This window comes from Aethalodelphis obliquidens, unplaced genomic scaffold (genome assembly GCF_003676395.1).
Source record: "Aethalodelphis obliquidens isolate GAN/ISIS:26980383/991018 unplaced genomic scaffold, ASM367639v1 scaffold14, whole genome shotgun sequence".
Classification (NCBI taxonomy): Eukaryota; Metazoa; Chordata; class Mammalia; order Artiodactyla; family Delphinidae; genus Aethalodelphis; species Aethalodelphis obliquidens.
In genome coordinates this window covers 35,904,425-35,917,188 of record NW_020837958.1, presented here as the reverse complement: position 1 = coordinate 35,917,188, position 12,764 = coordinate 35,904,425, and the positions used below count along the sequence as shown (strand labels likewise).

The following is a 12,764-nucleotide window of genomic DNA, read 5'->3' as shown; positions in this document are numbered from 1 at the left end:
GAAGCCCCTTTTGTTATTTTCTTTTTCACTTAACTTTATGTTTGTGAAATTCATACACACTGATCAATATATCTGTTGTCTATTTCCACACTGTATAGCATTCCACTGTATAAATATACTGCAATTTATTATTTATTCTCCTACTGACTGGCATTTGGGTTGTTTCCGGTTTGGGACTATTACAAAGAATTCTGCTGTAAACGTCTCGTACATATCTCCTGGGTCATGCTGCAAAGGTTTCTCTAGGGAGTATACCTAGGAGAAGAATACTGGATAATAAATGCTATGCTGTTTTGCAAAGCAATCATACCAATTTACATTTCCAACAGTATCAGAGTTCCCTGTTGCTCCACATGCTAGCCAACAGTTGATAGCGTTAGGCTATTCTTCAATTCTAACATGTACACTTTTCCACATAACAAATCTGAAATTAGGATATATTTCACCATCATTGTTGACCAGGCAGTAGACATAAGAAAGTTGTCACTGCCAGAGCATACATCTCAAAACTTGAAAATGAATGCAAGGGACATGGAAAACAAATCCCAGAGACAAGAGACAAGCCCTCTTTCAAAAAAGGCAGCATCACCAATGTTCTTGATGGGAGAAAAGACAACATTATTGGGAAAAATCATGGATATCAACGACTTAGAATGAACTGATGAAGTTTTTAAGATGCCTGAATTCAAAATATCAGTACTGGTATATCAACCTAACTTGTAACAGTAATAATTTTTTCTTCAAGAGAAAGTATATTTGATTTCATCCCATAAATGAGCATCACTTAGAAACTGAAATGCAGGAAAACCTTTTTTTTCCATTGATGAATAAACAGGATGTAGTAGGGGCCAAGTTAGTTCAACTGTCCTAAAAAGCACAGTATACTGACTTGGTTGAAAGGCTGTATTTTTATTAGAAATTTAAGTTCTGAACTAAAATATTAAAAGTTAAGAATGACTATCTTGGGACTTCCCTGGCGGCACAGTGGTTAAGAATCCCTCTGCCAATGCAGGGGACATAGGTTTGATCCCTGGTCCCAGAAGATCCCACATGCCGCAGAGCAACTAAGCCTGTGTGCCACAACTACTGAGCCTGCGCTCTAAAGCCCGCAAGCCACAACTACTGAGCCCACACGCCACAACTACTGAAGCCTGCGTACCTAGAGCCCGTGCTCTGCAACAAGAGAAGCCACCACAATGAGAAGCCCGTACACTGCAACAAAGAGTAGCCCCCACTCACTGCAACCAGAGAAAGCCCGTCGCAGCAACGAAGACCCAAGGCAACCAAAAATAAAAATAATAATTTTAAAAATAAAAGAAAGCAAATCTCTACAAATCTGTTATTAAAAAAAAAAAAAAGAATGACTGTCTTTTGATCCAGCAATCGCACTTCTGAGTATATATCCAAAAGAACTGAAATTAGGATCTCAAAGAAATATCTGCATCCCCATGTTCATTGCAGCATATTCATGAAAGCCTAGATATAGAAACTACCCAAGTATCTACCAATAGATGAATGGCTAAACAATATGTGGTATATACATACATATGATGGAGTATTATTCAGCCTTTAAAAAGCCTTAAAAAAAGAAGGAAATCCTGCCATTTGCAGCAACGTGGATGAACCTGGACGACATTATGCTAAGTGAAATAAGCCAAACAGGATAAATACTACATGATTCCACTTATATAAGGTATCTGAAATAGTCAAACAAATTCATAGAAGCAGAGAATAGAATGGTGGTTGCTAGGGGCTGTGGGGAGGGAAAAACAGAATTGTTGCTCAAGAGGTATGAAGTTTCGGTATTCATAGGTAAGAAGAATAAGCTCTGGAGATCTGCTGTACAACATAGCACCTATAATAATACAATATTGTGCAATTTAAAATGTTAAGAGGACAGATCTCACGTTGTGCTCTTACCCCCAAAACAAACAAAAAACGCAAAAGAATATAAGGAAATTTTTGGAAGTGACAGATATGTCTACCTTGATTGGTGGTAACAGTATCACCAGTGTATGCATATGTCCAAACTCATCAAGATGTATACATTATATGTGTGCAATTTTTTGTATATCAATTATACCTTAATAAAACTTTAAAAAATTACTCTTCTTGTAGAATGGAAGAAAAACATGCCAACAGCAAGCTTAAACTGAATAATACACCTTCATCTGGCACACAGTAGGCACTCAGCGAATTCTTGCTTCTAGACACGAGATCAGTGCTATCAGATTAAATCAGGGAGGCAAAAACATTTGCATACGTGTAAGACTAATCTGTTGAAGACAATACAACTACATTACTTACTTAAGATACTACTTACTTAAAATTAATGATTTTAAGTAACATAAGATGTCTAAAATTAAAAACTACATCTGTCTCTCAGTTTTAAAGAATACATATTAAGTTTTTATCAAGCAAAGTGTGCTTGCTCTCAATTAATGGTATATTTTATTTAAAACAAATACACCTAATTCCAAGTTAAAAGGATCTTAACATTAGTACTATCCCATTATATTAACAATGTTTTCAAAATCAAGAAAAGAGTGGTCAGAGCTAGGCCTTGGTCTCATCTTGGCTGCCAAGGAAAATACACATTCAGAAGTGTCCACAGCTCACCTTGTTGCGGCATTCCTTCAGCAGACCCTCCACAAACTTCCAGTTGGTTTGGGCAATCACTGACGGGGAAAGGTTGGACAGTTTGGGCTGGCGGATGGTGCTGCCCATATTCCTGGCTTCCTGGATGTACTTCTAAAGCAAAAGGAAAAATCAAAGACTCTTAGTGCCCGTGCACACAGACCACAGGCAACCAGTACTGATGGGGCCTGAAGAGGGCACTATCACCCTGCACTTTCTTACTGCCTCTTTCCTAGGCTCAGGGCAAAGTTTAAAATGCAGTGCTTGTATCGTAGGGAAAACTGAGAAAATATGATGAATTAATTCTGTTTTTTCTAATGTAAAGCCCTCTTGGCTTTAATGATACAAGAGGTAAAAAACATATGGCTGCAACATGTATGAGTGTGCAAACTCCTATGAGTAGGCAAACCAACTCAAATCTCAGAGTACTATTGAGGAAAATCATTTTCCCCACCAAGTTTGGAGGAATTTAATTCCTCTGCTCATATCAAAGATATCCATCCTTGCTGAATTAGGGCCTGAAGAACATGTGTGTACACTCAAAACAACAACTGCATTTTCTGATTTTCTACAGTTTGCTGGTGATTCCCCATATGCTGTTTTAACATATAACCAAATCAATGCAGTAAATTGCACACTGACATCCTCTCAGTATCCCAGGTTCACAACCAACATTTTTACTCCCAACTTCTTTCTTTCCCCATATTTATTCCAGTAGTACAATTCTGTCCATTCTATCTTCTGGCCCCTCAATCTGCCCCTACTACCAGCCCCTAAGATTAGGCTTCAATTACTATCACCTGCACTACTGCTACCTGCTCCTAACTTGCTAGCTACCTCCAGTACCTCTTGCCTCCCAAATATTCTGCCCACAGCCTCCTTCACACAACCACCACCAAACTTTGGATCCTGCCATCTCCTTTATTTGCAATACTCATCTTTGTCCCTAACAATCCTATCATCCTCAAGACTTAAACAGATGCTGGTTCCTCCAAACAGTCTTGTTTGAGATTACCCCAGACAGAACTGACCTCTGCTTTCTCTAATCAGTGATCAAACACTGGCGTGCCTCTCATATGGCCCTTTCATATGGCCTTTGCTCCCTTAATAAACTGGTATTCCCTGAGGACAAGGCTACCTCCTAATCATCTTTATATTTCAAAGTGTTTACTATAGTGATTTTGACCAAGAAAACGTACTCAATAAACACTGCTGAAAGAAATAATATGGAGGTGAGGTGGAAGACCCAGGGGAGACTTTTAAAGTAACGCCTACACCCAACACCCATTAGGCCACCCTCACAAAAACGCCAAGTACAATTGTACCCTATAAACCAGCAGTTAAAAATTCATAACCATATTTTGCAATATTAATTTATTCCTTTAAAAAACTGCAAAGGCAAAATATTTTCCCATTCATTGAGATGCCAGACACATATGAAAACAACATGCTTTACTGGATTTCATCGTATAAAATGCAAACTGCAGGGTCTTTTCTCAAAGAGAAGTTTCTGAAATAGGCTTCTGAAGGTGAAGCTCCATTTTCACAAGTTCTCTGCAACTCAGTAACGCAGGGTCTCCAACCTGAAGTTTATAATAGAAACTTTACTGGGAACAAGTTACAGTGGAGCTGAGAAACTCAGCTTACAAGCAATAAGGACTCAGGTCAATTCAAGAATCCTCAATCCGCACGCACCTGATAATAATATTCTTTTGCTCCTCTGAGGAAAAAAAGTCAAGATTACCTGTTTTAAATTAAGATAAAGAAAAAAATAGGAAAAAAGGCTCCTCCTCCCCAGGTTCAGAGAGTCACAGCATTAACCCAAGTTCAGCTTTTCCTCTTTCTCACTCTAACAAAATTAACTTCTTTACCACCATACCACACACACACACACAAAAGCCTCAAAAATTTTAAAGGGATTTTTCCCAAGTTTTAGAATCTTATTTCTGAGGTTCCTGTCAGCCCTCCCACTCTCCCAACCCCTGGGAGGAAGTGAGTATCATGCATGAGTGACTACTGAAAGGACAGTGAAAGGCTCTCTTCCAAGCACTGGTTATCATTCCTGAACAGAAGTACAAATCTGGTTCAGGGAGAGGACGCACATGGCTAGTGGCCCTGCTGCCCCTTGTGAAACACTGTACATCCTGGATTTGTCACAACCGAGGCCCATATCAGGGATCAGGAACTAACTTCTTATTAACCCTTCTTTATGAGGAGGATATTTGAATCAGAACAGAGGCCAAGGAAATGAGAAGGAGAAGGAGGGTGTAGCATGATAACGGGGTCATTCCTTGTCATTCTCAAGGTGTCTTACCTCTCTCTGGTCATTGTCTAAACGCAGGTGTTCTGTGTGCTGCTTCTGCCGGTCTTTACGCCTCCACTGGGCAGGGGCATTCCTTTTTGTCCACCTGACAGAATCAAAGCAGACAATTAAGAATATTCCGCTAAAAGGGACTTCCCTGGTGGCGCAGTGGTTAAGAATCCGCCTGCCAATGCAGAGGACACGGGTTCGAGCCCTGGACCGGGAAGATCCCACATGCCGCAGAGCAACTAAGCCTGTGCACCACAACTACTGAGCTTGCACTCTACAGCCCGCAAGCCACAACTACTGAGCCCACGTGCCACAACTACTGAAGCACGCACGCCTAGAGCCCGAGCTCAACAAAAGAAGCCACCACAATGAGAAGTCTGCGCACCACAAAGAAGAGTAGCTCCCACTCGCCACAACTAGAGAAAGCCCGTGCACAGCAACGAAGACCCAACACAGCCAAAAATAAATGAAGAAAGGAAGGAATGAAGGGAGGGAGGGAGAGAGGGAGGAAAGAAGGAAAGAAGGAAGGGAAGAAAGAAAGAATATTCTGCTAAGAAAGTAAGGTCAACTGACGGGAGAAAACTTAAACATCTAGGGACCAATGGTGGCCATGGGAAACCACCAAGAAATCACCAGAGATAGCTCAGAAACCTTGAGAAGGGTAGCTTAAAGATCACTTACTGGGCAAGAAAGAGGTAACTCCCCAGGGACAGAGACATATCTTCTTTTTAAAAATAAATTTATTTGTTTTTGGCTGCGTTGGGTCTTCGTTGCTGTGCGTGGGCTTTCTCTAGTTGCACTGCTGTGCGTGGGCTTCTCACTGCGGTGGCTTCTCCTGTTGTGGAGCACCGGCTCTAGGCGAGCGGGCTCAGCGGCCATGGCTCACGGGCCTAGTTGCTCCGTGGCACGTGGGATCTTCCCAGACGAGGGCTCAAACCCGTGTCCCCTGCATTGGCATGCAGATTCTTAACCACTGCGCCACGAGGGAAGTCCCAAGAGACATATCTCTCTTGAAACACCTACAAAAACTTCACTTGCAGATCCAAAACTATACTCATTCAACTCTGCCTGGGCATCGATACACTCATCGCCAAAAGTAACGAAGAAGAGCAATCCTGCTAAGCTATCTACTTTCAGTTCAGTTATTTCAACCACCACTTACTAACGATACAGTGCTAGCTAGGTGTTGTATGGATTCAATAATGAGATGATTTCAACCCATCTGCAGTCCGGCCTTTTACAGGCCCTGACACATGGAGCTATCCCAATTTGCACAGTGGAGACAGGAGCCGATGATACTCTGTCACCTGTTTCCTTGTTAAAACAAGTGAACAACCTGGATAGTGTGTGTTTTCTCCATATTTGCTTTACAAATGTCAAGGTCTCCTGGAGATAACAGTCTAGGTCCAGATACCGTATAACCCTCACCACTGTGGCTAGGGAGCTGAATCAGGGAATCCCTGGGGTTGACTCACTTGTTGCTGGCTGGCCCGGTGGAAAGCACATCAGACTGCAGCTTAGGGAAGAAGCCTGGTTCATACTTCCCTTGTCCAATCTTCATGTCAAGTAAATGGGGGTGAACCGCAGTATGATCGATTTTTGCCAGTCGCAGCTCAATTGCTTTCTCTGGATGAGAATGAAAAAGTCTAATATTTTAAAAAACATACCATATTCTGGGCCATAAAACAAGTCTCAATAAATTTAAAATAACTTGAATCATACAAAGTATGTCTTGTGACCAACAATAATCAATAATACCTTAAAACTAAAAAACACACTTCAAAATAACCAAGGGGTCAAAAAGGAAATCAGCATGGTTGAGGTTAAAATGGAATGGAATGCCTTTTATTGGATGTAGATTGTGCTGTCTATTGTTAAGAGTACTTGAAACAATTCAGGTTGGTTTTCTTGAAGTAATTTTTATTTAGGATTCAGAGAACTCATGTGGATGGAAATCTCTCTGGCCCTCGAAAAACATGCCATCAGCATACAGAGTCGGTGTTGCCCACTACATGTCCTGCCTTCTGAATAGAAAAGAGGTGTTATTTAGGGAAATTGTTTTTTTTTTTTGCGGTACGCGGGCCTCTCACTGCCCTGGCCTCTCCCATTGCGGAACACAGGCTCCGGATGCACAGGCTCAGCGGCCATGGCTCACAGGCAGAGCCGCTCCGCGGCATGTGGGATCTTCCCGGACCGGGGCACGAACCCGTGTCCGCTGCATCGGCAGGCGGACTCTCAACCACTGCGCCACCAGGTAAGCCCCGAAAATCTTTATTTTAAGATATGTGTAGATCATTTACTACTGCATAATATTTGTTATTTGGTCCCTATAGAGAGAGTTTTTCTTTAATAGCATATATTTTAGTGGTTGTTTTAAAATTATACAGAGAGCAGAAGTTCTTTATCTGAAGTGATTTAGTGGGGTAGTGAATTCGATAATTGAAAAAGTCACGTAAGTTTGGGAATCCTAAAAGGATATATACATCCCTTAAACATTTTAATTTAAACCATATGACTGTATAATCACCAATCTTTTGATGAAGTGTCTGTGCATTTTCTTTGATTATGGATCCACTAATCAGGGGTCTGCATTGTTTCTCTTGCATAAATCTCACCCATAATTCATTCACTGAGTTTTCCAGTTTTTAAAGTGGAGCGAGAACTTTTAAAGGACCTTGCAAAAGAACCATAGTAGATGCTAGTTTTCCCAAGATTTTTGCACTTAAGTGATATGCCTAATTCAATTGCTGTATTTTTAGTGACTTTGCTTTGCTGAGTCTTTTTAAAGCATTTAATTTTGTTTTCAGAGAAACAGTTCTTGTTTTTTGTCCTCATATCTTACCATTTATTTACATAATATTTGTTTAAATTATACAACCCAGTAATAAGTTCAACTAGTGCAGACAAGCTTGGAAACAAATGCATAATTAGTATTTTTCAATTAATTTTTTAAATTGAAGTATAGTTGATGTACAATAGTATATAAGTTACAGGTGTACAATATAGTGACTCACAATTTTTAAAGGTTATACCCCATTTATACATATTATAAAATATTGGCTATATTCCCCATGTTGTACAATGTATCCTTGTAGCTTATTTTATACATAACCTTGCATTAGTTTTTGTTTTTGTTTTTTTTGCAAAAGTAATGCAAACTCAAGGCATGCAATCAAAACAATTTTAAAGGGAATAAAATGAAATCTCCTTCCTCTCTCCTTCCTGTGGTAGCCGGAGATCAAGTTTCTTGTGCATCCCTAATGAAATAATAGTTTTTTAAAACAAATAAATAATGTGTGGACAAACAGTGCAGAGAGAATTGAATGTTTCCCTTATGTTTTTTTTTTTGACTGTGTGGGCTTTCTCTAGTTGTGGTGAGCAGAGGCTACTCTTCGTTGCGATGTGTGGGCTTCTCATTGCGGTGGCTTCTCTTGTTGCGGAGCACGGGCTCGAGGCATGCGGGCTTCAGTAGTTGTGGCGCACGGGCTTAGTTGCTCCGCGGCATGTGGGGTCTTCCCAGACCAGGGATCGAACCCATGTCCCCTGCATTGGCAGGCGGATTCTTAACCACTGCGCTACAGTGGTTAAGTGGATTCTTAACCACTGCGCTACAGTGGAAGTCCCTGTTTCCCTTTCTTTTTGATCTAAAATCCTACCCTTGTGAAATAATCTCTTGATTTTTTTTTCATGCCCTCCTCCTAAATACTTTTATATAATGCACTATTTTTAATGTTGTGTTGCACATGTATTAATTATAATATTCTTTAAATTATATACATTTTGATATACATATGGTATATTAAAGTAAAACTTGGAAAAAAGCATTTCAGTCATACGGTAGAAATTTAAAATATTACAAAAGGGTGTATGTACAGTGACGTGTTAAGACTTATCACTGTTTCCTGTTTCCTTGCATATACAGCATGTATACCTTTTAAAAACAACACAGATGGGAGCATACTAATCATTGTTTTATACCTTCTTTCATTTAACAGTTTATCTTGGAGATATCAGGACATAGATTGGGTTGTTTCCTAAGAACAAAGATTGCATGAGAAACATCCTTGTTCATACAATTTTCACAGAAGTGTGAGTATGCAAGGACAGTTTCTAATTCAATTTCTGATTTGCAGGAACTTCCCTGTAGTTTGTTTTAGGAGTGAACTTATCTGTAAAGTGATCCCAAGTCTAATGTCTTTCTCTGCACAGAGAGAAGTCATAAGAATGTGCTGATTATTCTCTCTTCACCACTCAGAAGTGGTTGTAATCCCAGTATGCTTTGCATTATCTCCTTTTGTTAAAAGTAATTGCTCATTACAGCATTATGGGAGCTGTGAGAAAACCCAGAGTTGCCTCGAGCTGAAGTGTTTCCAGTTGATTTTGATTGGCTAAAACTCTTTGGATGCAGATGACCTTCATCTGTTTCCTATTTATTAGTTTCACCTCCTTGGAATGATGAGCACAGAGACAGGCAATGGCAAAGGAGGTACTGATTCTATCGTTTGTACTGGTGTATAGAAATGGATTTTGTGCTGTTGCTTACAGCTCTGGGAGGTCAGCATCCTAGTGTGGGTACCACGGGTTGATGGATCCCGGAGGCATGGTTTATTAGGCCATCCTTCAAGATGAGTTGTTGCTTTTTTAAAATACAAAAATGTAGGGAAAACGAAACCCACAACTCAGACCAGAGAGGCCATAAAATTCCAAGTTTCTAGTATCTGTAAAACCAGACCATATAGATGGAAAGCAGTTTAGCCTTGAAAGAGGAGATGATTTCTCATCCCCTAAAGTGTTTTGTTTCTAAGAATAGCACACTTTCAAGTGCATCACAGGGAATTCTTCAGGGATTTCAATCTGAGGTGAATAAGGTTACCCACTCTAGCAGAAATAAGTGGGCCGAGTTTCAGATACTGGATTAGACTCATCCTGAAGAGTAGGGAAAAACCAGAACTGGATGTCTGTGCTATTGAAAAGCCTGCTTTTATGGAGCAGAGGAAGCCCCTTCCTTCAGACTTCAGCATGCCCTGTTTCATGATTAGAGAGTAGATAGATGTTCCCTGACACTGTAACTAGGTACACTATAAGGAGCAGTCCAGTGTCCAGGAAGCCTCATGAGGAAGGCATTTCAGGGACTCCTTTACTCAGTGTCTGTTGGACCCCTATGAGATGTTCTTGTCTCTGAGCAGACCTGTCAGGAATGCCAGCCACGTAAAGGAGTAGCACCTGCTTTATTGACTTTCGGTAAAAGAAGCAGCTTTTTGGTTTTCACATGATTGGAAAGGCCTTGCTCCTTCCTGCCTTTTTAAAAAAAACCCAGAAATGATGTGTGTCTATATGTGTGTGTACACTGAAATGGGGGAGAAATTATTCAGTGTAATATTTATTCAAAATGTGTGTTTAAGTGCCAGTGTTGGGACACAGTAAGACTGGACTTTCAGCTTTAAATATCTCTTGGAGGTTTTCTCCCACACCTTTACATTCTTTTGATCATCTTAAGTTTGAATTTTAAAGTATATTCTTATCATGTCTGAGATTCTCAAGATTATTGCTCTTAGTAGATTATTTACAGGCATTCATATCTAGAAAAGAGAGGTGAAAGATACAAAAACTGAGGCCTCGCCTAGAGAACCATTAGAATTCTTCTTAATAATAATTGTTAGAATAATCATAGAGCAGGAAGATTTCAACAGAAAGATAACAAGCAAAGTTGTACAGGTGCCCCATGGAACTGAGATATCTCAGAAGAGGCTGAAGATAGAACTTGCAGTGGCCTAAATTTTGTTCCTCAGTTGTTGCTTACTCTCACGTTGGAGTAAATACTTTTTCTGAAAGGCTATATAGATTATCTATTTAATCCTTGAAAGAGTTTTTATTTTTTTTAATTGTTTTTTGTAATTTGGGAAATATTTTTGTTGTTGCTTCAATTGGGAGAGGGTCCTCACCAAATAGTCTTTAATATGGGAATGGCAGTGCTTTGTGGGGCACAGTGAAAAATGAGATCGACTTTCTTCTTGAACTCTTATCAGTCTGTTCCTGATTTTAGTGAATATGAAAAGCTTGCGCTCTTTTCTCCTTCTGCTAAATCAGTTGTATTTTTTTAAAAATCATTATTGATGACCAAATCTCTGAGCTCAGTTTTACCCACTGATTGTTTTACATCACTTACCTATTATCTATCAAATGCCTTAGCTCTCCCCGAAGAAGCGTGAGGCACTTCCTTAGAGTGTACTCAAAATGTTTGAGATGATGAAGTTTTAGTCATCAATTTTTATTTATTTGCATTACTAGTTTAAAAAAAAACTATTTCCAGGTCATGCTTAGCCAGGAGCAAGGTGGTAAGCTGCTCCAAAGTTTTACTGGTGAGCACAAAGGCTGCTTTGCTAAAACCTAGTTGATATATATCAGCTTCTGCTCACTTCCTACTCATTCTTCTTCATTCTCTGGAAAGCTTTTTGTTATTTATTACTCATTTATGAACCAAGCTGGGATTTACTTAAATGATGGGCTGAGTTTTTAGTGCATAAAACTGTTTAGCTCCTGTGAAGACTCATTTGAAATCAGCCATTCCAGGAGGATATTACTCATATGATTTTAAAATTGATGTTCCTACTTTGTCTTTAAGTGTCTGAAGCCATCATACCATTTGTAAATAGTAATGTGTTAAATCTCAATCTATTGTATTGGCTTTGCTGATGTATTTTTTACTCATTTTAAAAATAAAACAAGTCTAGAAATTGCATTCTGAAGAAAAGCTAAGCTTTGAGCACAAGCTTCTCTTCCAAGATATGCTCTCTGACCTAGAATAAGAGTTTTGAGTAATGAGAGTCAATCTTCTGGGTCTTTCAGGTTCTAGGGGAGCTTTTTATCAAAGTGTTAAAATGACACTTTCATGCTGTTACCATTCAAGAAAGGTTGCCAGGTGGAAGGCAGACTTGGCTAGTGTGGAAAACCAGCCTCTGCATGCTTGAAGGTTCTTTGGGCTTGATCTTGAAGGCAAAGTTCACATCAGCTCCTTGTAGAATGCAGACATGTGAGTGGTAAATGAGGTGTTTTGACATTCATGCTGAACAGAGACTAGACCACTGTTCCTTTTCTTTTTCTTCCACTTCCCCATTCTCCTTCTACTGAAGAGAATCTATTTAACATTCTGGTTTAGTATTTGGAGCAAGGTACTGTTTATGATACCTATTATATTTCTTTTTTTCTAAATTGTATTTCTATATTAAATTTTATTACTAGCATGGACCTGTGTGTGGGGGGGTATACTTCAGCTTGTGGTCCATTGAGGTCTCTGGGTTGTCTCTCTGATACCCACAAGGGAATCATACTCTGAGCATACCCTTGCTGAAGTTTATCCTGTGCCTTTCTAAATGTGAAATTGTGTTGAAGATTTTAACTTACTATTTGAGAAGCAAGTACCTTGTTTTTGACTGGTTTTGTGTGTGTTTTGTTTTTGACCTAGATTACCAGAGACTGATGACTGTGGCGGAGACAATTACAGCTCTCATGTTTCCTTTCCAGTGGCAGCATGTCTATGTTCCTATTCTCCCAGCTTCTCTCCTACATTTCTTAGATGCTCCTGTGCCATACCTGATGGGCTTGCATTCCAATGGCCTGGATGACCGGTCAAAACTGGAGCTGCCTCAAGAGGTAAGAAAAACGTGGAGCTTGGGTGCTGGTGCCTGTGGCCCTGATACAGGATTTGGGAGAGAAGGGCTTTGGGATGAGCCCAGGGTGGTATCACCAAGTTTATTTTCTTTTATTTTGGGGAACACAAACAACTTTCCAGGAAAAAAGTAAAAACAATGAACATTTA

At 39.8% G+C, this 12,764-nt stretch overlaps 1 protein-coding gene across 2 annotated transcripts in view; it reads right to left on the bottom strand.

Moving 5' to 3' along the window:
• Positions 1-12,764, bottom strand: part of DENND5A (DENN domain containing 5A) — a 107,609-nt gene that overhangs the window by 21,069 nt on the left and 73,776 nt on the right. The window contains exons 9-11 of one of the 2 annotated variants that reach the window (XM_027115431.1): positions 6,424-6,574; positions 4,952-5,045; positions 2,620-2,751 (exon numbers count right to left, since the gene is read on the bottom strand). In XM_027115431.1, the coding sequence (XP_026971232.1) occupies positions 2,620-2,751; positions 4,952-5,045; positions 6,424-6,574 (377 nt within the window). Of the gene's footprint in view, positions 1-2,619; positions 2,752-4,075; positions 4,221-4,951; positions 5,046-6,423; positions 6,575-12,764 lie in introns of those variants that run through there. The other variant, XM_027115432.1, reaches the window with a different exon arrangement.